At 43.5% G+C, this 26925-nt stretch overlaps 1 protein-coding gene across 2 annotated transcripts in view; it reads right to left on the bottom strand.

Annotated features, from left to right (window-relative positions):
* LPP (LIM domain containing preferred translocation partner in lipoma) overlaps nucleotides 1–26925 on the bottom strand; it is a 316293-nt gene that overhangs the window by 64182 nt on the left and 225186 nt on the right. For both annotated transcript variants that reach the window (XM_014945829.1, XM_014945828.1), the window contains one exon: nucleotides 9077–9200. In XM_014945829.1, coding sequence (XP_014801315.1) covers nucleotides 9077–9200 — 124 coding nt within the window. The remainder of the gene's footprint in view (nucleotides 1–9076; nucleotides 9201–26925) is intronic.

Below are 26925 nucleotides of genomic sequence, written 5' to 3'. Positions count from 1 at the left end.
CTGACAGCCGAGGTGGAATTTTTTTTTTTTTTTTTGCACATCTCAGATGAGAAAGTGGGTTATGATTCATCTCACACCATCTGAGTCAAAGCGATTCCGTAAAAAAAAAAAAAAAAAGAAAGAAAAGAAAAGAAAAAACCAAACAGTTTTGATGCGTTTCTATCAGAAGAGGACAGGCTGGAGGAGAACACTCAGCAAATGAGACAGCCTCATTTAATTCTGTTTTTACCACATTTCACTCTCAGATAAAATCTGGCCTTTCCCCCCAACTAAACTTCAAATGACACTCAAAATACCCCCAAAAGTTACTGGCAAGAGACAAACCACCATATCAAAATGATAGCATGAAACAAATGCCACCAGAAGAAGAAAAAACAAATGCCACACGGTGCCCCCTTCGCACCCTTGTGGAACGGTGATTGCGAGACTGGAAAGTAACAGATTACTATGGTGAATTATCAATTTTCCTAATAGCCTTCAACTACATAAATGCTGAAGTGTGATAGCTTTAGTGAGTACATTATATTAACAGCAGTTAAAATTATCAAGTGTGATCCTGGAGCGCTTTTTTCCCCCTTTCTTATTTTCACAGCCACGTTATTAGCCCTGGAAAATAAGGCTTGTGATCTAAATGCTGAGAAGAGCCTTCAGACCGGTTGTGATTTCTCATCAGACAAGGCTCACAAGTCCATTTTGTTGATTTTCACATAAAATAAAGAGTGTGGCCACGGCTGTGGGTAAGGCACGGGTCTTGAATAAATTCTAGGCTCAATTCCCACTTTGCTACTGGTTCTCTGCATGACTCTGGGTGAGTCATCTAAACTCTGCCAGTCAGCCCCTCGTGTGTAAATTAAGGACAATAATCATTTCCTGGTCCTTGCTGTATTTTCAGATTGGGAGCTCTGAGGGATGCATACTTTGCCTACTTCATGTTTAATTTGCACATAGTGCAGCATGACCACAGTCTTGCTATTGCTAGCAGGCCTTAGATGTTACTGCACTACAAATAAGCCATAAAATAACATGGAATCAACTGCAAATTTAGTGCAACCATCTTCAAACAATAGGTGAGCTGTTTTCAGTTTTAAAAAAAACAAAAAAAAGCATTCATTTATGCCAGGTCATGTGCATAACTAACTCAAAACAAAGATAAATTAAACTGTTTTCATGTTACTGGGACAAAGATTTGTCCAGGACTGCACAGCTGGAAGTGTGGTTTCTAACTCCAGCTCCAAAACTGACTGCCCGTTTCTCTGTCCAGAACTTAGCCATAGGTTATGACCAAAAAAAGAATGTCTTGAGGCTTAAAATACTCCAAAGCTCTATCTGAAGTGAAAATTATTTCTATAAAACTACAGTCCAGAAAAACATTCTCACTCATTCTTAAACACACATACATACACCCCCTCTTAAAATACCTGTGCATGACAATTTAGTGCTTATGAAATCCTGGATGGAAACTCCTGGTTTCATTCATCTCCATAAAACAGATCTAATAAGAGGACAGGGAGAACAAACCTTCTCCATCCCACATGCGCCTAGACTAACAGTCTGCCTTCAGCTCCTGGCCTCCTCGAGGAGATTCCCAACCAGGGGTCCTCCGGTGCCACAATTTATGGTTTTTAGTGAGGTGATGACGTACCCACAGAGAACCCCCCTGAGACCAGCCAACTCATTTCATGTGGGGCAGGAAACAGCCATTAGGTAGGTCACACTTTCGCTTCTTAATGACCTGAGTTAGCTACGGACTAATGACCTGTAGCCAAAGACTTGATGTCTCATTATCATTTCTTCAGCTATAGAGAATTAACTATGGGCATGTAAGCTTATTATGAACAGGCTGGATTCTCTTTGAACTGCTTCTCAAATAAAGGTAGAAAGATCTACTTTGTTTTTCATGTAGGACTATTAGTTTTGGGGGGGCTTGGCTAGTAGCCTCATCATGGCCCAAAGTCTTTTCAGAAGGAGGTTGAGCTTTGCTATCCATTTGTACATCTCCTTGCACACTAAGGGCCCTATCACAACAAAAGAAATCTCTACCACCCTCAGAGATTAATTATTTTCCATGGATATGTTCATTTTTAAACATGCTGAAGAATCATGTAGAATAGTCCTGTACTTTAGAAGGACACATCCCTGATATTCATTATCGCATTTCACTCCTCCTAGAAGACAGCAGGAAACTGTCAGCTTTCATTTACTGACTGTTGGGAAAAACCTAATTCCACTCACGGCCTAAACCCCACCTTTCTTTCATAGCACACAGGTGATCGTGGAAACCCCTTTGCCCAAATGCTAGCTTGGTACTCTGCACTTATTCTCCATTAAATGACTTCTGCATCAAATCAGTTCTGTTTAAAGGTAAAAATATGTCCAGGTTGACTGCCAGCAACTAAAGTGAAACCAGGGACTTCAAAACATCAAGGATGCCATGCTGCTTGCTACCTGTTCCAGTTGACATTTTATCTCTTAAGGTAACAAAGGTTAATTTTGGTTTTGACGCAACATTTCGATCACATCTGTGAAGCAGTGCTGGTCTCTAAAGAGACTGTGCTTCAGAAACACTCATGAAGCGAAGTCTCATCCACTTTTGTGTGGATAAGAAGAGGAAAAAGGGAATGTGAGTCTCCTGCCTCCTGGCACATGTGGGTACCAGCTGCTTGGGGCTTACAGGAGCACAACCTTCCCTCATTCCAGACTGCTACATCTGCTTGATCTTCATTAAGAGATGTGCACTCAAGACTTTGTAAGACTAAGATCCCTGGCATAAAAAGATCTAGGTGCTTAATGTCACAAAACATTTTTCCCACAATTACTGCAGAGTAGAAGATGAATCACATCAAGAGCAGGAAGAATCAAACTCTTGCATCCATTTACGGAAAAGCAACTTAAACCAGCTCACAGCCTCTTTGTCCCTCCTTTCTCTAGCCTTTGCAACGGCTGGAGATAAATGCATGTAGACATGGTATATTTTGCTCTCCAGCCCCTCACTGGCCTCCTCTTTTTCTCTTCCCTCTTTGGAGCTGTGGGCCAAAATTCACCCTGTAGATTGTACTGAGACTATCCTTACAAATTTGCTCTCCAAACTCTACCTGCGCTTGCTGTACAAGGATGCCGGCAGTCACAGAACTCCCTGAAAGAAAGCCAGGTGGGGGTGGCAAGCATTGACAGAAGTGAGACTGAAGAAACAGGCTCTGAAAGCCATTTACCAGGGTAATTGAAGCCCCTGGGGAGCAGAGGGAGGGTGACTCCCCTTGCGGCAGGCCACAAGAGGGCAGCTGGATTTTGATGGTACCGCACCATGACCTCCCTGAGCGCAGGCTGCTCCCCGCCTTTCAGGCTGTGCGCAAATACTGGAATATGGCTTGAACATAAAACATAATAACTTGAGCTACAATGGAGAAAAGGGTCCCCATTATATGTCTGTTCTTCCTGCTTTTGTGAGCGGTTACATAACAGAAAATGACTGTCGGCTCATCAGTCACTGAAAATCTAACCTACTATTTTCTGACCCAGATGTTGTTCAGACGAGAACGTATGCGATCTTGCAGCAGAAACACTGCCTTTAAACAAAAGGCATGATGACACATCACATTACATGGCAAAATTACGATGTAATTATGCTCTTTTAATACTAAGCTGCATCACTTAATGCTAACCTTTTCAGAAGAGACCTAGGAATACAGGCAAGATATGACAACTTTCATTTTCTTTTTCTGGTGATAATTCAGATGAAACTAAGAGGCTACCTGAGCCTCTTAGAGGCTTCGAAAATGCCTGAAAGACTGAAATATGATGCAGAACACTCTCAATTTAGAGAAACTAGAACTGTTCAGCCCCCAGAGCCATGTTAAAGGAAACAAAGACACCATGAACTGAAGGAAGCCATACCTGGACAACCTAGTGAGCCTCCTCATCAGAAGCTTCTATGACTCTACCACAGTCTCTCCCATATCTTACTTGGACTGCTACCTGCTAACCCATGTCCTGCCTCTCAAGAAGTAGAATTAGGGAACACCTTTAACACTGTTCGGACACCAGGTCTCTGGACCTAGTGAAGAATTTTTAGCTTATGAATGGAAGCCTAATGGAGACACAAAGCCAGTGAGTAGAAAGGTTGACAGAGCCTTGACAGATTCAATACTAGTGCCACTTATCGTTCTTTCTTCTTAACTGTGACACAGCATCTCAAAGAACCATTGGAGATGAAGGCTTCTCTGTGGGGTGCACTCATACAACTGCTGCTATTAATCACCTCCTGTCTGAAGGACTATGCATATGAAGTGCCCTGCAAACACGGTGAAAAGGGGGGAAAAGGGAAATTAGAAAGGTAAAATGATCTGCCACAGATCTCACAAGAGGCCAGGATGAGAAGAAGAAGTTGTTAAGCATCCTGCTTATTGGCCTTACTCATTAGCCTAACTTTGCACCACGTGTTAAAGTCAGGGCATACACCAAATACACATAAGAAAACTACATATCGTGAATTATCACCTCTGATTCAAATCAAGGTCCCTTTGTTGCACAAACTGACTATTTTCAACAGGAACATCTTAGTACCTCTCTTCTCTCCATGTGCATCCCTATAGCACACTGGAACTACAACAGGAAATTGCCACCTTACCAAAATAAATAAAACTGGTGGTTCCTTTGGTAGCTCTGAGCGCTTACAGTAAAATATCAGCAAAAGTTTCTTCCCACCAGACAGGGAAACTCCTCTGCTCTGGAGAGTGACTCAGCTGGGACATAGTCCAGAAGGCAACAGGAGATGAGGGACCCCAGTGGCGCTTTTCCAGTCTTAATCAGCACTGTCTGCATGGTGATAGAGACTGATAAGCTGCCAGAAGTAATTTCTTTCTGTAAGACTTGAAACAGTGGTCCAGAACAGTTGTGATCTTTGTGTGTGCGTATTTTGGATTGGTTTTGTTTTTTTTAAATGCAGAATCAAGGGCATTAATTTCCCATGGTGGCCAACAAACAATTTTCATAGTTTCATCCTAATCTCCTGTAAATATCCATTTCTCCTCCCCCAATCTTACCCTATTTCTACTCCACAAAGTACTCTTTTTTTTCACCAACAACTCAGACATGCCTATCGACAATAGCACATTTATCAACGGGGAGGGCTGTGACAGAGAGAAACTATCCCTACTGCACAGTGCTTAACACATTTGGGAATCCTTTCTAATAAAAAGGGATTTGATTAAAGACAGCCGACTACCACAGATCAGCAACTGAATCAGCAGTAAAGAGGGAAGAGTAGCTTAGACTTAAGAGACTTCAATTTGCTGATCTGCCAAGGACTTCCCAGGAGAAGTCACTCCATAAAGCCATTCCATAACTTACAGGAGGGGGTATACACCAAAGACTGGGATGCTTAGATTTAGTATGGTAGTGTGGCCTTTCAACAAAATTAAGTTAGGCAGAATACCCAGCATGCATGTTTAACACCTAAAACATTAGAGTGTTTTTTTAATTATTATGCTCAATGATGATATTTCCATGTTTAAGCACTGCCTTGCCAATGGCAGTTAGAGGATTTCCCGGTGACTGGACCATGCTGCTGCGGTAATTGTAGGCAACAAACAGCAGCAAACTGTGATCTTGCTGCTCCAAAGTGTGTCTCCAGCCGCTGCTTCCAGCACTGACCACGCACCTGGGCTCCCCAGGAACGCAGTGTGAACCCCGCCGTGCTGCCGGCTGCGTGTCCTCGCATGAGCCATCACTGGTGGGAAGAGTTCCCCCAACTCTGAAACCACCTTCAGTCATTTCCACCCAGGGAAGCTGGGGAGAGGTGAGTGAGCATGGACCTGATGGAAGTGCTGGCTGTCCTGCTCCTGAACTCCACTCACCTACTCTGCCAGCGGTACCAGCCAGCATTTCCAGGGCATAGAGGCAACTTTAGTGGCTTCCCTTCCCCCTCAAGGAACCCCCACTCTGCCCATGCTGACTCCAGAATCAAGATGGCTTGATTGGAAACCAGAGATACAGCAAGTGAAATTGCAGAAGGAAGATGGTTACAGAAAAGATCCCAGAGTGCTGACGGGCCAAGTAAAATGACCTTTCTCCAGCCTGACAGTTCAAATGTAATTATTCCAACAAATTATTTTCATGACTTAATATAACGCCTTGCAGCTTTCTAGCAAGGTTAATTAGATTCCTCAATTCAAAATCTATCTGCTCTTAACCAACTTTTAATACGCTGAAATCCAGTTTTCTAAATTCAAACTAATAAAAGTGATTAGCTGACAGCTATCTGGTATGCTACAATTACCATGGCATTTAGACCTCAGGCAGAAGATATTTAATGCAAATCAGAGTCAATGTCTCTGCCCATTTGTCCTTTTTCTGATTATTTGATCAATGTGCCATATGAATCTTGTACAACCCATGCTTCCATGCTAAACAAATAAAGAACAAAGAATAAAGATATTGGTTGAGACAGTTAACCAAAGTTGAAAGACTCTTTTTTTTCCTCCTACACTTAATTTGTTCTTTCCACATGACCATGAAGTTCCTGAAAGGCACTGGCTGACAACTCTAGTAGATGGGTATTTAGCTTTGACATAGCCTGAATTAGTATGTAACTCCTGGCCCGCACTGCTGCATCAAAAAGCCTCATCCACTGTGACACTAGAGACCACATTCCTCTGGGAGTAGCTTGGGCTGGAACAAACCTAGGAGGATGTGGGCAGCCCACATCTTTGATACTATCCAATCATAAAAAGTAGTTGTGCTCCAGAACTTCTGGTTTTATGTTTTTCGTGGTAGGTATATAATTAGTTATGGCCGTGTCTCCCAAATGGCTGCATGGGGCACACCATGCTTAGAGAGCTGAGAAGGATTTCAGCCCAAGACACGGTTCTTCTGCACATCAAGAATGATGACCTTCAGTGGCATAGACTCAGTGCAATTAGACGATCAGTCAGGTGCAGCTTTTAATTAAACACCACCTGCCTGAGGTAGGACTAGTGTTGGTGTTTGGTTTTCATCTTCCAGCTTGCATCATGCATGATTATTCCATCTTTGATCAGGCTACTGCTTATATAAACAACGCTGGCAAAATTTCTGAATACTCTTGGAGCCTCCTTTCCATTTTCTTGTCTCCTGCTGAATTAAGAGCTATTGGCATGGCATTGGTCTGACCTTCCATCTGAGAGCCAAATTGATGACATAAAGTTGAGACTTATGCTCCAACTCTTTTGGATGAAAAAACTTTGATGTATACCACACTCTCAAACAGAGCTGAGCCATCTTAGAGATACAGTATTACTCTGCGAAACCCAAGTATTTCAGCTTCATAAATACAAGTGCTAAACAAAACTAAACCTCCACTTCAGGAAGCAATTTCTAAGCTGTGAGGAAAATTAATCACTAGAACAGCTTATCAGGGTAGGTGGTTGACTCACCATTGCTTGAAGTCTTTAAGATAAGATTAGATTTTTTTTTTTTAAAGTCATGATTCAATCATGTTTCTGAGAGAAACTGCAAGTAGGACATTAGGCAGTATAATGGCAAGGTCCTTTCTGACCTTGGATCCTGTGAGTCTCCAAGTTCTTCATTCACCTGCCTACTTTCTTGGGCTATGAGGAGAACTGGATGGGCTTTGGTCCATGAACCAGCTCCTGCCATTCACAGATCTGCATTAAGAAAATGACTGTAATCAAATCTCACGCTTCAGGGCTTCAGCCATTTGCCTGAAGGGAGCGGGGAAAAAGGTTTCTCCCTCCTGCCCGCCCACGCTAATGGCTAAATACATGTTACGTTTGTTTGGTTGTTGCTTTTCTCTTAAAACATCAGAGTGAACATAAATGGATAAGGGCAGAGATGAAGTCAAATGCAGCAGCACAGATATCCTTTCTTCAGTTAGTCATTCTTGCTCACACCTCAGATCTGTGCTAGTCATCACTTCTGATGACTATCAATGTTTATACAGAAGATGTTTCGGCTGTGAGTGTGGAGACCATAGAAGGTAGAAGGTACTGATGGAGAATGGGGACTGATATCAACCCCATCTACAAGGGCAATATTTGTTTAATGAGAACATCTTGACCTTCTCATGTAATCAGATCCTTGTCACTGCAGGATAGTTGTTTATTAGTGAAACCTTGGTCCCACCTGCTTTCTGATTAAACCAAACCACAAACGTTTCTTTAAGCCAGAAATATTTTGGTCCAACCAAAATCCACAGCAAATAGACCCTGGGGGGCTATTTAAATTAAGTTTTTAAAAAAATAAGAAATAAAGGAAGATAAAGAGCACAAAATGAATGGCCTACTCCAGTCTTTAACTCTACAAACTACAGCATTTTATTTCCTAACAAAACTATAAACCAAGCCAGTAAGAAACTAAGCATTCAGCCAAGATGCATCAAATGTGCCCAAGGCTCTTGACTTTAATGCAGAGTTCAGAGGCCATATCGCCTGTTCTACACAGTCAAGATATGTATTCTACATTTATAGATGCCCGAGATAATTGCATGCTATACCACTTAAAAAGGAAATTAGTTGCTTATCTTTTTCCAGGCAAGGAAGATGACATGGTTATAAGCCAATCAGTTCAGATTTGTCTTCCTTGTACGTGTTGAACCCAGTTCTGGGCTAACGGTTCTCCATGTAAAACCAACCTGATTGACTCGAAATGGATTTCCTTTTAATCTATGCCAGCACACAGAAAATGAAAATCCATGCCTTAGGAGCAGAACACATTTACACTGCCGGGTCTTTTGCAGCTGCAATGAGAAGGGATAGGACAGGTGGACAGGACAGTGCACTGCACCTAAATTCAGCCTGATAGCCTGGAAGTTAGGGACGGATAGTGCAAAAATGAACCAGACACTGAAAATCTAACTGACAACCAGAAACACTATAAACATACAACAAGTGAGCATGAGATTTATGCTGAAATTATAGAGGAATTCCTATGGATGATTACATTTCCAGCCCAAGCATATAAAGCAAATCCATCAATACGAATATCACTACATTATTAACAGCGCAGCTGCCAGGCCTCCCCGTTAATGAAGCTGGTAAATACAGAAAGGGGCTACGGGCACTCATGACGTAGCACTGCTCACCAAAGTAGTCATCGGAAGGAGGATTCTCCATGTCATACAGCATTTTCTTGGTCAGATGCTCCAGCTCATCCTCAGGCCTGAAGGCAGGAGTGCTTGACGCGGGTCCAGAGCTTGGATACCCACTCTGTAAAAAAAGGACAAACAGTCTGTGATGTGGTAAAAACCATTCACCCACAGTAAGAGGGCCTATTGGCTGCTCAGTCTTGAACTTCATTCTTTGTCTTACTTTTGCTTTTTTTAAAACCCAAGGGATTCACTCAAGTAAACATCTCATTTAATGTAATGAAAATGGACTCCTAAAAACATCCAGTGAAGTGCTATATATCCTCCTAGAATGAGAAGTATTTTATGCCTCATAATTAGGTGTGTACTGGGTAGAACATAATAATAAATAAAGGAGAAAATTATTCCAAGGATAACTTGATACAAACATTTTCCTACACTGAAAAAGGCTTTGGAAGCATTTCAGTTTGGATTTGGCAACAGCTTTCATCACTTAACAACACAATATAAAAAATGCTAGAACAATCGTTCCTACACTGGTGGAGTATATGGACAAAGACAGATAATCCCGAGCTGCTAGTTATGTTCTCTTCTTGTTTGTTTTGACACAAATCCTGCTGTTAACATTAGGGAGAGCAGGAGCTGGTCCACAGATCTTTAGTAGTAGGGATACAAAGGTTTTAATATGTGCTTAGAAACTGAGACCTCTTGGCCTCCATTTGCTAACAGCTGGCATTGAGTATTTGCAGTCTGTCTCAGTGAGTCTTCTCCCTGGAAAACAGCAGAAGCACATGTATATTTTGAGAAGCACAGAAATAGTCTCATGCCTAGAAGTTTCTTAGAAGCTAAGTTTGGTGTCCATAATGAGAAACTCGGTCATTTCAGGATTAAAAAATGCTGACACCAGCTTCCCTTGCGTGCACTGCTTTCTTGAAAGACTTGCATGCGAAAACTAACTTATTTATGAAATGCAGCATTTCAGTAAAGCAAGTGAAGTGATTTCATTGATTAATTGCTGCCTTTTTCAAGGATCTGACCTTAGATATGAAGCTTATGAGCCTTAGTCTATAAGGAAGCATTTTCCCATGCTCCACACCTATTTAAATGAGAAGAAAATGTAAAATCACTGGAGAACCAATACACTGGCCACCTCTGTCTGGCTTAGAGAGACTACATCTGACATGATGAATCTTTATTGAGCCAGTCATGTTCAACAGAGAACAGCAGCTTTAAAGCACTGCAAGAGAATTAACTTAATGCTTTCACGCTTTTTTTCTTTCAGGCAGGAAGAAGCTTTCAAATGAGACATCAATCAATGCAGAGAAAGTCTCAGAATGGTGCTTAGCAATAATACTTCAATCATCCACTCCCAGAAACCAAACACTTGCATGTTCCTGACCTTGTCATATTTTTTTTTTTCTAGGGCCCATGCTGAGCCGTGCACCATCACCTCCCTTGGTTGTTGACCTGACCTATCTCACAGGCGCTGCATCCATGAGTGCAGATGATGATGGCACCTCCTGGAAGTGCTGGGTTTCCTGCGTACACACCGTACGGCAGCTGCACCCCCTGCTCCCCGCCAAACCACCCTCTAACAGAGCAGCAGCAGCACACAAGGGAGGTGGGTGGCACATCCCCTGGAAGAAGGGCACCTGGAAGGACCCTCAGGCTGGATTAATTTCCCTGGAGGGCTATGCAAGGTCTATCTGCAGTACGTTCAGCCTCCCTGGCAGAGAATATAGGTTGGATCTACCATACATTCAGGTTTTCCCAGAGATGTTTTCTTTTTCTACTCAGGGATTTTTTTTCTGAGCACTATTCAAGGATTTTGTGCATTTGTCCAGGATTCCTAAATGCCTAGCAGTTGTTCTGAGGAAGCTGTTGAACATCTGGAAATCTTGAATGTCCACACACAGTTCAGTAAACTCTATTGTATAAATGCAACCACACTGATGTGCTTGGGTTACCACGATTTATTTTTTCATATGGGGAGACAGTCCTGCATGGTGCATAGGACTTGCATTCGCTTTCTAAGTCACGTAAGTGCCATCTCTGTGGGATATATCATTTTGGTGAGGATAAGGCCACTCATATGACTAGGAGTTTCAGAGCCAGGTACTTGACCCAGCACACCCAGACGCCCTTGGCCAATGCTTTGTGGCTGTTTTTAGAAGGCTAGTTGACAACTATTTCATTAGAAATAATAAATAGCATAACCCTAAAAAAAAAAGTTTATTAATAAGCCAATTAAAGGTGCCAAATGTAAAGCATTTAATCTTGGAACAGCCTATTTTTTTCCTTTGCTCTCTTGTTCCTAAGAGCTGATCATGATTCTTGCCTGAACATATATTTTAACACAGCAAGTGCAGCCAAGGATTTATTAGCTTGGGAAATCAATCTGGCAACTGAACCTCTTAAAGTATTATTCCATCTCTTGTGCCTATTTCAGTTTCCATGCAGAAAGGAATGACCATTGCCACCCCGTCAACTGAGTCCTCTTCCCTACACTTTGCATAGAGAAGACAGAACAGCATGAAGCTGGTGATGGCCTCCATCCCTGTATTTTCTCTGTAAGCAATCACCAGTGCGGCATGAACGTGTGGGAGTACCACGCTCCAGCCTCTTCTGCTGGGCTCTGTCCACACATAACCCAAAACACTGCTTTTACCCTTGCTTCTTTTATGATAAATGGACCAAAACAGAAGGCATGAGCTGCTGCCTGTTCACAGCAAAGGGAAGCAAGATGCATGGAGCTGAAGCCCCATGGGTCCACCCTCACACACATCCCGCTGGGGCTGGACTCAATGTGTCAGACCTGCACTGGCCACCCTCTGACCCAAGGCCACCGTATCTGCAGCCTTCGCAGGAGACACTGGGCCGGTGGCATGTGAAGCCTCTCCCTGTCTTCCACATCAGCTTCCCACACCCCCCATGGCGGGGGGCCCACTTGTGCCCCCTGCAGTAAGGGCTTGAGCTGTGCCATTTAGCATGAAAGACCAAAATCTGCAGATTTTCAGTTCTGTTTGACTTTCTCTGGTTTTGGAGGCCATGCACACAGAATAAATAGGCTGCTCTTGTATTTTAGCTACATTGCACTTTTCCAAATCAGGCAGATTTCTTATCCAGCACCCAATGTCAGCAAAAATAACAAATACCAACCACAATGTTATGAGATGCCTTAACTTATTTTGACTAAAATGCTATGCCTTTTTGACCAACATTTAAGCAGTGCTAGGCACATCTTTTTCCTCCTCGCACGGCACATGCTGACTGTGTGCCTCCAGGAAAATGCATTTCATGCATATGAACATGCTGTTGAGTTTGCTGGGACATGCACGCACACAAACATAGACAGAAAAGTGTATCCTCAGTCCAATCTAAAATGCTTGTTTCAGCAAAACAGTTTCCTTCCTCCTCCTTTGTTAGGTCAGGGTAAAAATATAACTTTGGCTTTCCTTACAAAACAGAGTTGTTTTGTTGTTGTTTATTAAACTTCCTCTATTTTCTCCTGATCTGTACAATCATCAAGGCTGTCTAGAAATCCAATTTGCTATCTAATCTACCACAGTTATCTTCACACATTCTCTTTTCTCCATGATACCTTGATGCACAAAAATATATAGCTCCTTAGCTAGGAGGTATATACACAGCTCAAAGCTGGGGTCTGTAATGAATTGCGACATGGCCTCCCAAATTCCCTGAGCACCACTCTGTCCAGCAAACCACAGCAACGCCAGGGATGACAAACTGACCTATGAAAATGGGACAGCACCTTAATCCACAAAAAGCCAGCAGGAGGGACCATGTTTTGGGAGCAGGAGCACCTGAGTCCAACCTTTGCTACTGCCATCAAATACCAAGCAACCTCAGGGAAGAGCAGAACAATTTCAGTTGCACGTGCAGATGCAAATGCATCCATGAATAAACACTGTCCTGTATGCTTAGCTAATGGGATGTTTAGGAAAATACCAGCATTCCCAGGGTTAAACCCTGTGGCAGAAAATATCTTCACGCTACAAACGAAAGGAAGTGAGTTAATCGCTTGTGCCACTATCAAAGCGCTGCAACAACATCTGGCTCATCTTCCTCATTAAAGTTCAGTTCCTAAAAAGCCAGGTCAAAAGAAGCAGTCGCGTGGAATCACTACATAATTATTTTGGTACACAAATTTGGTACTTGTTTCAGTGCTTCTCTGGTGCATGTTTCCCAGTCCAGACCTCACTGGTTATCAGCTGTCTCTGATGTAATGGCTGCCCGGGAAAGGGAGCTCTGCAGTTAGTGAAGTGCATTCGCCAACATGAACCTTCCCCATCCACACACAAATTTTTACTCAACTGGGTAAAAAACATAGCTCAAAATCTGCAAAGACATCTGAAGATGATGCTGTGATGAATGTGCCATCATTCAGAGTGCACTGTATGTGGTCATTTTTCTTGTCCATTTGCAAATGTTGTAGAAGAAGCTTCTTCTCTGAGAGAAAATAACTTCAATTATGTGTTCCCAATTACAGAAACGTGGAAATTATCTTCTTTTCAGAAGGTAGAATTAGCCCAATTTGGAATTGAAAGGCAGCCAGAAACATCTTTCACTGATACTTACTTTCCCTTTCATTTTTTTCTTCTTGTTCATCTGCATAAAGTTAGCACTTTCCTTTCAGTTCACTCACCAGAACTGATCATCAGTTAAATAAACAGTTAAATAGCAGCACAGCACATTTTTTTACTCAATGGCCTGACAAAGACCATGCTTTTTCATTTAAGTTATTGACTGTCCAAAACAATCGCAAACTTTCAGACCAAAAAATCCAGCATGGTGCCACATCTCTCATGAGTCGTACTCCCAAAGAAATATCAAGATTGCCTGCAGCTGTAATTCAGTTTATAATTAAGGCCAACTGATCTCTCTTACAGAGGAGATGCACTGGGAAAAAATATTTTAATTCTTGATTTATTTTCCCAGTGAAAAGTTACAGCTGCCAGAGTACATACAGATTCCTGAAAAGACGATTCTGCCTGGATTCCCTCCAACACGCACGTTCCCATGTCTACTCCTGCTTGGAGAAAAATTCATGGAGATCCTTTGAAGAAGCTGCCCTGCACGAGAAGGTACCCACTGACAGCCAGTGACCTCCTGCCCACACCAGCAGCCCCAAATCACAGTCTTTGGGCAGGCAGGAGCAAGGTCTCCTATGGGATATGCCAGAAGAGGACAAGCCACCAGTTCCCTCGCCTGCCTACCTGTCCTGCCACTGCTTCCCACAGCAAACCAACAACGCAGAACGGGCAGCTCTGGCAGCAGAGCCCTCATTTGTTAAACACTGGCTTGCTTTGAATTAGGACAGTTTTGTAACTACTTCAAAGCTCTAGAGGATATTTTTCTTTATTTTTAAACTTCATTATTGTAACTGTATCCCCACTTAGCTATCCATGCACATTCCCAGTTCTACTCTAATCCTGCTAAACTCTTAGTTTCAACAATCTCTTGTGACAGTAAGTTACACAGAATTTGAGCAATAATAATAATAATAAAAAAAATATTTTTCTCTGTTTTAACTTCACAGCCTGCAATTTTGGCCAAGTATCTCTTTCTCTTACACTGTGGATGCAGACAGGTAGAAGAGGAGGTATCTTGTCTGATAGTTTTAAAAAGAGGACAATAGAGCCAGAATGCAAAATCATTAGATAGCTGAGAAGCTCCCAGGACTTCTGAAAATGAAGCTGCTCATACAGAAGCCTGTTTTGACTCTCTGGAGCCCAGGTTTTTGCTTGAAGTCAGGAAAACAAAATCTTGGTCTCTGTGTATTGATACTGAATTCAATGGGATCACTATACATGCACCCTAATTACTCTGTAAAATGGGTTTAACAATATTTCTCTCTTAATTAATCAGTGCCTGCAAAGTTCTCAAAGCTTCTGTAATGTAAGTCACTACACAGAGTGTTTTATTAATCATCAAGCATCGTAATAAATAAGCATGACTGATTTGTCCTTGGATTGTTTGTATTCTGTTACATACAAACAGACACTTAAGTAACTTTTCTTGCTATTCTTCGTGTTTCCACTAATGTTTTGAATCTGGAAGGGCTGGTTATTTTTGCTAGGTGTTACAAAAGTTGGATAATTTGTAAACACCACTATCTGCTGCTTGCTTCTGCACTGAGCATGACTCTGTTAAATGACAACTTCCACTTCTATTATGGGGAGTCATTGTTTCTGCCAGACATTGTAGTTTGTTTATATATTCAGGGTTAACAGGAGATGAGCTAGATTTTTATGGAGCAACATTGGCCATTTCTCATTAGAAAAAGCAAACCAAACAGATCTCCAAGTAATAAATATTTGACATGTTATCTCAGGAAACAGTAAATTTAAACTATATTTCAAACAAGAGCACCTATAAAATACTACATTTTCATGTCCCATTGCTGCTTAAATGCACATACAGAAACAAGTGCAGCAGTGCCTGATCTTGCCTGGGGCCTCTTGGCCCTATCATTACACAAATACGCTTTACTTGTCAAGGCTTATCTCACATGAAAAAGGGAGCGGGCTGTTTTGTTCTCTGTTTTCCTATTAGCCCCACTTACTTTGGGAACAGTTTTAAGGCACTTTTTACAAAAGACAGGAAGTCAAGGCACACACTGGATGGTACTACTGAGAGGGAGAATGAGGCATCACCATTATACCAATATATGGATAAAAAGATTGCATCATTTTAGCCCGATGCTTTTGGCTGGAAAAGCTTAGTCTGCTTCACAGAATTACATCAGGAGGTCCTACGCTTACTTGTCTATTTGTTTCAAGATTGAAGGCTTTATTCTGCTCTAAGCTGCTTTCCTTTCCACATCTCTCTGGGCTCAGAGTCAAGCACTCTCTCACTTCCATGCATCATCACCAGCAGTAAAGACCCAATAGGTCGCTTATCAACTCCTTTCCCCTTTATGTCATAATACTTCAGGCTTCCAGGGCTGCCTTCAAAGCATTAATTAATTAAGTATTATATTTACTGCTATCAGCAGGTCAAAATCTGCATTTCAGAGTAGGAGCCATAAGCATCCATAGGAGATGATAGGCTCCAAGCCATAGTCCTGGGCTGCACAGTGAAGTGCTGTAGGTGGGTTTGAATTTGCTTGTCATCACCTTGGCTACACATCTTGGGGTACATAGTGCCATCTAGGGCTTCTTGTCTAGGGAGACAATGAGCCTCAAGACCTGTACAGAGCTCCCTTGTGTAAATCCAAGGTAGCTGAAAGACATAAAGCTGTGGGAGACTCTGGTGACAATGAAAGGCACTCCAAAGCGGTGCTCACGGTCTCCCCACCAACCAAGCAGCTGCCTCATCTTGCAGGACAAGCGCAGGAGCACGCCTAAAATGGCAATGCTGCAAAATTCACACTGATTAAAAGAGATGTGTTTGATCACACAGTACACCACTAGCCTTGGCAATTAATCGCCACAATAAAACCATCAAAAAATCATACTCTCCTTCCAAAACCAGCCCTGAACCACAAGGAATACCTGAGCTTTGTTCCTTCTAAGTTTTCTTTTTGCAAAACATTTGACAAAGGCAGCACTCAACCATTTTCACAGACAAAAAACGACAGTGCACAATGGGTTTACGCACACCCCTGCTGCACTGCCTGCCCCGGGGGACCGCAGTGAGGAGGGAGCTCACCGCCATTCACCAGGCGGCGCTGGGGGCAGGACGGGGTGTCTGTGCAACCAGCACCACCTGCCCTGCGGTTCAGGTTCGTCGCCTGTCGAAAAAAAATTGGCCGTCCCAGCTGCAGTGCCTTATTCAGGTAACAAAAACAGAAGTGCCGGGGCATCACTTGTTTCAAAAGAAAAATAAATCTCACCATTTTAATGGTACTAATTTTGCATGTGAAACTTGCATTCATACTGTATTAACAGTTTAAATATAGCTTTCTTGCCAGATGCCTGAATATGCTAGAAAAGATACTTCAAATATGCAAATTGGGTTTCTGTTTTAATACACAAAGAAACTTAAAATCACATCACTTTCCATCACCAAGACAGGTTTCAATCTAAGCTTTTTTCATGTGAAAACTATAACAGCAAACAAATGGTTAACCAAATGTGTTTAACCCACTATCTGTAGTCTCGCTTTTAGTCAACTGTGACATGGGCCATTACACTTCCCAGGACACCAGTGACTTAAATGAAGACTACATATTTTGCTTAACATTAAAAGATTATATATATAAATTACAGTAAAAATAGCTTCTCAGACTGGAGTGGGTGCTTGGTTCAGCATCCATAGCATTGGAAGGCAGGATTCCTCCTGAGTTTTATCCTCAGCAATATTCTTAACCAGTCTGATCCTGCACCCTGCTGTTATAAATGGTGTTCATAATGCTTGGCTGTCTCTAGAGACATTGAGACTCTCAATGAACTCTTGATTACAAAATGCTTTGAGATCCATGAATGAAAGATGCTGAATGAGTGCAAATTATGACTATTATTATTTATCTTTGGGAGCCAAAGTTGTGCCTCCTTCCACTCACATGTGCCTACATTTTGTCTTTTAAGAGTATTACATCTTCAAAACAAACACTGGTCTCCTAACTTGCCCCTCAGAGGTACTGTTGTATAAATAAAAGTGGTAAGAATAATACTAGTGAAAACAACAGCTGCTTTGGCTCTAAGAGCATTGCTGTTTTTCTTTTAACTTTGCACAGGCCACGTTTCTTGAAGTGCTTACTGGAGGGTTCCAACCCCTTTTAACAAAATGAGTACAAGCTCCTTTGGACAGTGGATGGGCAGCTCCAAACACGTCAGAGAGTGTTAAGTGCTGAGTACGACCCTGCATTTGACTTTTAGTCTTTCAGGTGACTGAGTCAGGGAAAAATAGGCAGAAACTTAACAGAGAACTCAGACATCTGGATTCTGCTCAGGCCATCGACTGTTTGCCCCTCAGCTGCGGCGTGCTTCAAGGATGACAAAAAAATATTCAAAATGACACCTCTTCCAATGATGCAAGAGAAAAGAGAATTTGCAAATAATAATGAGAAGATTGCTATTCTTCAAAGTCAGAGGGAGAACTAATTTGCTTGCTCCTCAAGGACTTGTGGTGAAAGACACAAGTAGAGTATTAAAAGGGTACTGACACAGCACAAGACAGAATGAAAGCAGTAAAGATCTGAATTCATCCTCTAATTTCTGCCTGTTAGAGCATCTCTTTATTTTATAAAATCTATGTGGATACTTTTGTTGCTGAATTGGTTTGTACACCTTTAAGAGGCTGAAACTTTACTGCATTTAAAACAATTAATTCTTCTCATGAAGAGCCCTCTGCAGGTATCTCTAGGTCGCCTGAATCCCAACTCAGCCATCTAACATCATGTCAAGTACCATTTGCAAAGATGTGTTATTTAATTCATGAGGAGCAATCGCCTGGACCGTCAGTGTGAAGGCTCCCAACAGCTCACACGCACCACTTCTACCAGAGCCCTGGCCTCTCTGCTACCTCCAGCCCAAGCTAGGAGAAAAGCCTCTTCACAAAATTACCAGACTGGAGTTGATCATAATGACTGGTGATTAAAAACTTAAAGTTCTCTCCCATGTTTTGTGAAATGGAGGTGTCCACTAAAAGTGGGCAGTTTGCTTGCAAACCTAATGCTACTTGCCCGCATCAGAGTCTGGGAAAGGATCCGACAGCAAGTTCGAGATGCATCCTGTATCCAGGAGGCCATTAGCTCTACTTGCAGGTGCTATGGTGATGCTGAGTCCTGTCAGGCAGAAGATATGACACACTGGCAGTAAGGAGAAAGGTGGTGAAATTAAACAGTGCCATCAGGAGCAGAGGGAGCAATACACAAAAAAAAGAGGAGAGAATGAAAGGCTGCAGCCCCCAGTGAACGTCATCTCAATAGCTTAGGCACTGTTGCTCTAGAAGAGACTTGTACATGTTTCACTATCAATTACCCCAGAATAATCAGAAATAATATTTTCAGAAGAAAGCAGTGCCAAATTCTATACTGCACTTGGGAAAAAAAGCCAGAGCAAATGCCTGTCATCTAGATTATCATTTATTTCACCCAATGTACTTATGAAAATGATCTCTCATTTGGCTCACAGCAGTAGAAATTTTTCAACAAAGTCATAATTCTCCTGTAATACAGTCCAGGGCAGTTAAGTATTACTCAGATAAAAGCTCTAAGTCTCCCTTGAAACATTGTCCCTGCTCACAAATCTCCCACAGTGAAAGGGAGGTGGGAGCTGAGAAAAGGTCAGCAAGAGATGAGGAATGATTTTTCCTCAGAGAGAAACACAGGCTGAGGATCCAGCATGTTCCACCTGGTGGCCAAATCATGGCAGGGAGACAAAGCAGCAGGGGCTAGGGGCTATCAAAAAATGCTGCAGGAAGTTTCACCATGGCTATTCAATATTCAAAGGATCTCAACTTTCACCTTGCAACCTGCTGGAAGGGGAGTGAAGATCTGAGCCGGCTATGCTACCCATGGCTGTTGTGGATGCTACTCATCCTGCTCGTGGAGAGGGCAGGAGATGGCCCCTGGAGAAGAGCCACAGGAGCAGAGAGGTCAAGGTCAGAGCTGGAATGGGGGCTCTTGCAACATGGGGAAAGAGCAAATTAGCCTTTTCCAACACAAATAGAACAACTGAAAAAGGCAGAACTACACAGACAAGAGAGAAGTGCTGGTAGGATGAAGAAGAGGGGAAGACCAGTGAGAAGGCAGTGTGCAGCAGGGAATTTGAGACAGACCCCAGCATCAGAGGAGAGGATGGGATCAGGCAGAGAGGAAGAAGAAAAGTGCAACCTGGGGGGAGCTTCCAGAGCTGGCAAGAGCCCATGGAGAGAGAGCTGTGTGCACCCACTGCATGAAATGGAAGGATGGAATAACAGCATCCTCACAGCAGGGAGCAAGCAGGAAAGCAAGTGCAAATGCGAGGTATCAGCACCAGCTCATTTTACTGAATCAGCTCCCCTGTACAAGAACCATCCAATGCTACCCAAAACCCACCAGTTTCAGACTATGGGATCGGTCTGATGCTTCCAGACACACATGCATGTGTTTTTGCTGGGGCATCAGGGAGGGTGGGCACCCAGAGCACAGCACTGCACCCTCAGTCCCACTTGATTCCCACAAGGAAGGGTTACACGGGGTTCAAATGCCACATGCTCCCCACCTCCACTTCCCCTGCTGCATCTAGTGTGTGATCCCATGTTTGTCACAGGCACGCTTTCCAGGCAAATGGAAAACTACTTTGTGGTCATGATGCTCCAGATGGTAAGTGCATAGGTGCTTGTGCTATGGAGATTGTCCTGTGTACTGTAGAAGTACCTATGGTCTCCAAGCCAAATCAGGTTAGGAAAAAAGAGGAAGGAGAATAAATTCCCTGCTTGGTGCTGGAGCCCAGATATGGGTCTCCCTGGATTCAGAGCCATTCTACTGCTTTCCCTCATCCTCTGCCTTGCCATCAGCCTCTTAAAAAGCCCCAAGACCTTGGCAGCCAAACCAGGCTGTGCACTAAGGAAGGGAAGCTGAATTTCCCCAGCTGCAGCCTCTAAGGCTGCTGCCAGCCTAAGGGCGCAGACGCTGCACTGACACACAGACCTAATGATCTGCACTGTTCAAAGCATCAAATGCTTGAAGGAACTTGCCTTGCTCAGAAGGCCACGCTCAAGCTGTATTTCTGTGCCGTCTTCGTGTGAGGCTGGGACTGACTTTGAGGAGGTCAGGAAAAGCCTGATGGCTCAATAAATAAGAGACACTTGGGAGAGTTAGCAGAACTGACAGCTCAACAAGACCCATGTTTAGCTGTCAAAACATTCCTCCATGTACAGAGATGCAGCTAAGAAGGCTGTCCACATACCTCCTGGGCTAGAGACGAACTTATCTCACTAATTGGTCAAGCAGTACTTCTTGGAGAATAGAATGAACCAAAAGAGGCAGCGGCATGTGCAATTAGAGCAGAGGAGGCCGAGGGCTGCGGCAGGAGACAACACTGCGCCTGGACCACTTTGATGTATTAAGAAGATCACTTTGTCCGTGAAACGTTTTCGTGTCCTGTCCAACCACAACAACAGCATCAGCCCCCTTCTCTCTTTTAATGATTAAGCAGCTCGCAGGTTGACTGAGCAAAGGCTGAAGGGGAAAAACAAAGATATATATATATATAATTCTGCTTGCAGAATTTACTTGAAAAGGATGGGCTAGACATTCAGATGGTGCAAATCAGAGCCGCTCCAGGGAACTCGCTGATTTACGCAGCAGTGAAGGATCTAGCTCAGCGTGCCAAAGTGAGCAATGTACTCAGGTGTACATCGGCTGGCTGAGAGGCACTATTTGACTCAACAAGGCTGTCCAAGCCTGGGCCAGACTAACTGCAGCCCCCTGAGCCCTCAGCTGCGTTTGTCTTTCACAGGAACATATGACACAGGGAGAAAACTGGCTCCCAGACTGCAGATAAAGAGCAAACACACTGACTGCAGACAAAGACCCCACTCTCTGGGGATATGGGTGATTGAAACCTGCTTCCTTGCAGGTGACACTCTAGGACTGACTTAGTTAAAGCCCCTGTCCCCAACTATGGTGCCCCTCTCAGTCTGCCTTTCACGGACTCCTTTCACGGACCACCTCTCAGCTCAGACTAACCTGTTTTTCAGGGCCTCCTCTCTCCTCTTGAGGAACCAGCTCCCTCTTGGAGAGGACCTCGGAGCAACCATGCCTCTTCTACCTCCTTTCTCACCTACCCTTGTTCCCAAGAGCCAAGTCAATATCAAAAGCATACCTAGAAAAAAGTTGTGAACATCATTTTGCAGACTCCGTCCTCTTCTTCCCATCAAAACTATGTATTCTGCTCTCCATGCACCCTTCCTGCCCCTCTGCACTAGTTTTACACTATTAAATAGGGGTTTCAGGCCCTGTGTAGGAGACATATCTGAAAAGAATTCGCACACTTTAAAGCATTTGCAACATGGAAAAAGCAAGGCCAGCAACGTGCTGGAAGAGATTGCCTGGGGAGAGTCTGTGATTTCCATCACTGAGGCTTTTCAGAGTAGGAACAAACAAATATTTGTGAAAAATGGCTTAGGCAGAGTTGATCCTGTCTCTGAGCAGCAGACAGATCTTCAAGTCTGTTCCAGCCTTATTGTTTATGCTTCTGTGACTGCGATAGCAGCTGTGACATATTCTGCAACAAAGTTGAGCAAAGCCAGCTGAAGGCCCTATGGATCATCTTCAGGGCTGAAGCTGCTTACAGGAAAGGAAGCTCATGTGCTGTATTAAGTTACTTTATGGTTTTGTTCCAGACCCTAAATCAAAGAAACTTTGTTCAGAAATGGTATGACAAAGCAGCCAGGTCCTAAACAGGCATAATGACTGCCCTTCTTTTACCATCTCCAAGATGCTGTACCTTTAAGTTTAGACTTCAGGTGCATGAGGCAGCTCACATTCAGAGCACCCACTGTATGGGCTGTAAATATTTGTGCTAGACAAATAGAGGGCTTCCTTTGTCCTGGTCCACAGGAATGCCCATCTGGCACTCGGCACTCCCATTAAAACCTCCCAGAAGCAAGACAGGATGCAGCAAGTCTGGCCAGAAGCAGGGAAATGGCAGGCAAGGAAGCATTCAGAAAGTCAGCATAGGTGCCCCAAACAGCAAAATACTCCACGTGTCTGTTGTGTGAAGACCCACGTGTGTCTACAGTGGACGGAAAGAAAGAAGTTACTCCAGAAACATCTATGCAAGCCCTCCCTGCAGTACCACCTTACGGGGTAAACAAATGGTAGGAGAGCTATCTAACCTACTCATCACAAAGTCTTTGAGCCGCAAGATGGTATTTACTAACTGGTACCAGACAACATTCAAGCAAGAACAGAAAAGTCACTTTCCCAACGCTCCTTGTGAATTGCTCCCATCTGTGCAAGAGAGCAATCCAAAGTCCTTATGCCCATGACAGCACTGCAATCACACGCTTCGGTTTTTAAACCCAAAATAGCGCCGGCCAGACCATGGCGAGGCTAGTACATCACATGCAGCTGCGCCGATAAAGAGGAGACATTGGAAGCGGCTCTCCGGGGCGCGGGTTGCTAGGGAACATGGCGAAGCCGCCGCAGATTTCGCTGCCACTCGCTGGCTCTTCCCCTTCTTCCCACCTCGCTCACGCTGTGCCAGCTTCTTCGCCCCGAGAGCGCCGTTCTTCCTGTCTCAAGTGTGCAAAAACAAATCTGCCGGCAACAATGGAGCACGATTGCTTGGCATGTGTTCCCGAGGAAAGAAATCTCTCTAGCCTTTGATTTTCAAAGGCAGCCAGCTGATGGGTTGGGGAAAAAAAAAAACAAAAACCCACTCTTGCCATTTTCTCCACGTCTGTGTGTTATTTCATTCAACCTGTGCTACGATTAAGGGTGGGTGGCAAGCCCAGGTGGTGCAACTCCACAGATTGACTTTGTGGGTTCCGTGCTGGCTCGCAGCTGGCAAGACATGGTGCACTGAATGCCATGCTGTGCCCTCTGGACCCCCCCTCTTGCCCTAACGTGCCACTCTTTGGGAGGCCAGCACAGGTCTGCAAACATGGCTGGGCACTGCACAGTGCTCCCACCACTCCAGTGGACAGCAGGGCTCATGAGAAAGGGCACACAAGCAAGGGAAGGGCTGCTGGAGAACTGGGAGGGAAGGAAAAGGAAACTTCTGCCTACTCAAGAAAGAGCTGGGGTAAGGATAGACTAGTGACCAAGGTGGAAAAAAAAAGACTTTCCAATATTAATTGATCTACTATTTGATGCAAGGCTGGTGGTGCCTGCTGTCTGATCGATGAGGCTCTCCTGTGATGGCAGCTGGGCAAGAGATGGCAATCAGAAGTGGGACGTTGTTTGTCCCGGGATGCTGCCTATTGCTGGAGCCCCTGGTGCACGAGGAGACAGCGTGAGAGCAGAGCAGGGGCTGGTTCCCCAGATCTCTACTCACACACCGAGGCTGCGGACCTGGTCAAAGTGGTTCAGCACCAACAGGAACCTAATTAAACTCTAAAAGTGGCAGAGATGAGATGCCTAACAAGTCTGTAGAACTCAAGGAAATAACAAAGAGAATGGATTTGGAAGTGATTTTGAGAGAGTGCTTAATAAGCCTCCTTATACCTAGAAGGAGGAAAATAATGTGTTTGAGGACCTATTAGACACGTTAATTCTGGAGACCAAGGAAGCATAATTTCATTTTCTTAGTAATAGCACAGCACAAATCTTGGGTGTCACAGTGCTTGTATTCACAACACCCTCTAGACAAGGGGAAACTCATGTAATTCCCAGGGCAGACCAGATCTGTGGTTTCTACCCACGGCAGGGTCCTGTCTTCAAGAAGGACCATCACCTGATGATGAAGTGGTAAAAAAAACCAAGAAGCCTACACCAATAAAATACTAAATAGTACATCAAAAGACTAATTCCTCTTTGACTCCAGGTAATTTGTAATTAGACTGCTTTGAGACAGGAGGATTTATGTTTCTCCTCAAAACCAGGGACTCTTATGCAGCGTGACAGCATGCTTTCTTATCTCATGACAGGCCAGGCAAGGATGGTCAAGGTCTCATCTTGAACTTCGCTCAGCAGCACAGCAGCCGCACAACAATATGCAAATACCCTCCACAGATTCGTGTTATGTATCATTCGTTAACCTCTACACAAACAAGGATGATTCTCATTTTATGAGGGAAAACAAAAAGTTGAATGCAAGTGTATGATGGTACATCAGCATTCCTACAGAACACTCGCCCTGCACCACTGCGTCATCCTCCTCCGATGACCCTGTGGCATGACCTTAAAAATGAGAAATAATGCCAGAACCTCCTACAGCAATTGTATGAACAACACAAGCCCACCTTCATTTCCCCTTTAATCTACATTTCAAAAATTATATTCATCTGCAGAGACATGCTAGGTTGATACATGCCAGGCACACTTTACTCCTCAGTTCAAGCCATATGGTTCTAATAATAGTGGCTAATAAAGGAAGAGTATGTTTTCACCTGTAATTTTTCAAATCCCATCAAAAAGTGGTGAGACACAGAACACTGCAGACTGCAGCATAGCACATGTGCTCAGTCACATTTTGCACCACTCTGCACTTGCTCTGCTAATGGCCCTTAATTAATATGCACAGCCAACTCGACATCAAGGGCAAAGAGAAAGCGGTACAACTATGTGTTTGCAGAAATGGTACCTTAAATTAAAACAAACAAAGCAATTGCAAGTTTATTAAAAGTGTGTTTTGGGATCAGAGCCCTGTAGCAGACTTTGGAAATAACCAGGAGCAGAGGACATCAAGTTATCTAATGGGTTTTTGGCAATCATTTTACTTAAGTAATAAATTTTCCAGTAGTATGGAGACAAATGCTGAAGGCCAACCTTGACATCTTGGTCTTGGCACGTCTCAATAACCTCTGTAGTTAAAATCATCCATTGGGCACTTCCAGGAAAGACAGCCAGTAGATTTCTCACAGAGGGAAATCAGCGAGTAGCAACCAGAGCTAACTCAATAAAGCTTAATGGAAAGGAAGCAAGGGCAACGGCTGGTATTAACACCCTGGTCTAGAGCTAGGGGATTTCCACCTAATTTATTGTGGAAAAAGGTATCATTCACAAAGTCATCCATAGACTACACACTGCAACACAGCATTTAATATAGTAGCCTGGCATCATCTGACTCCAGATGAAAGAGTAAGAGGATATATTTATACTGCATGTGACTCCAACCTCCAAGAATGCACCTCAGGGCAGTAGCAATGTGGTCTTTTACCCAACGGTGTCCTTAGCCCACCACAACTACTGTGCCAATCTGCCACAAAAGGATAGGTGTGTGCAGCCAGGCTTGCTGGGGGGAGGCTTGAGTCTGCTGAGCAATCCAGCAAGCTTTGCTCCACCACTGAGGCACTTGCTGCCTTTCAGCTGCCTCTCAGAACTCTGAACGAGCCTGAGGGCCAAGCAAAATCTTCCAGGTGAATTTTTGCTTATGAAAGAGAAACCCAACAAGACATAGAGAGGCTGAGCTGGCAGCCACATGATGAGCTGCTGCAGACAGGTGCCCTTGGAGATCCCAGTGATATACACATGGCCAGAGAGAATGCACAGATTCAATTTTCACAATTCACCACCATGTTCTCTGAACCCAACAAATCCAACAATGAAGACAGGCTTACTCCAAAGGACTGAGGTGAGGCACAAGGCCACCTCAACAGCATACTTTTCAAGTAAAAGCTGAGACACTGAGCCTACACTCAGCACAAAGAGAGGTTAATCCAAGGTAACTCTGGGACATGAGTCTCCATTGACGTCCATGTCATGACTTTGACTTGACTGTACACAAACCCACTTGAACAGACAGTCCTTTTCTCTAGGGGGCTACAGAATAAACAGGATCAAACTCAAAATTATTATTAGATACATGTCCAATTGCTCAGGGTTTCACAAATTTCAGTGCCGCTCCTAAACATTAATTGCTATCTTACTGCCATGTTTATTGGTTCAGCCCTTTAGTAGATGAAATCTATTATTTTCATCTCATGGGTTAGAAGACCAAATGATAGTGGCAAGCGAAAGAATAAGATGACCATCTGCCTTCTCAGGCAACTGAAAGTTCAGGGGATCCAGCTGTTTACTGTACATATATATTCCTTTAAATACAGAAAAGTTTGTCTATAGCAGAAACATTTTGCACACAAAGTGAATACCAGAAGCTTACATTCCTCTTTTAGGGGTCATATCTCTTGATACACATGACCCCTACTGAAAAGCATCCAACTGGGGACACTTCTTATTAGCATCACAGAAAGCATTATCATTAAAAAGCCAAGCCCTCTGCAAAGGG

Source organism: Calidris pugnax, unplaced genomic scaffold (genome assembly GCF_001431845.1).
Source record: "Calidris pugnax isolate Ruff unplaced genomic scaffold, ASM143184v1 scaffold111, whole genome shotgun sequence".
NCBI lineage: Eukaryota > Metazoa > Chordata > Aves > Charadriiformes > Scolopacidae > Calidris > Calidris pugnax.
The sequence above is the reverse complement of the archived record's forward strand: the minus strand, read 5'-3'. Positions and strand labels throughout refer to the sequence as shown.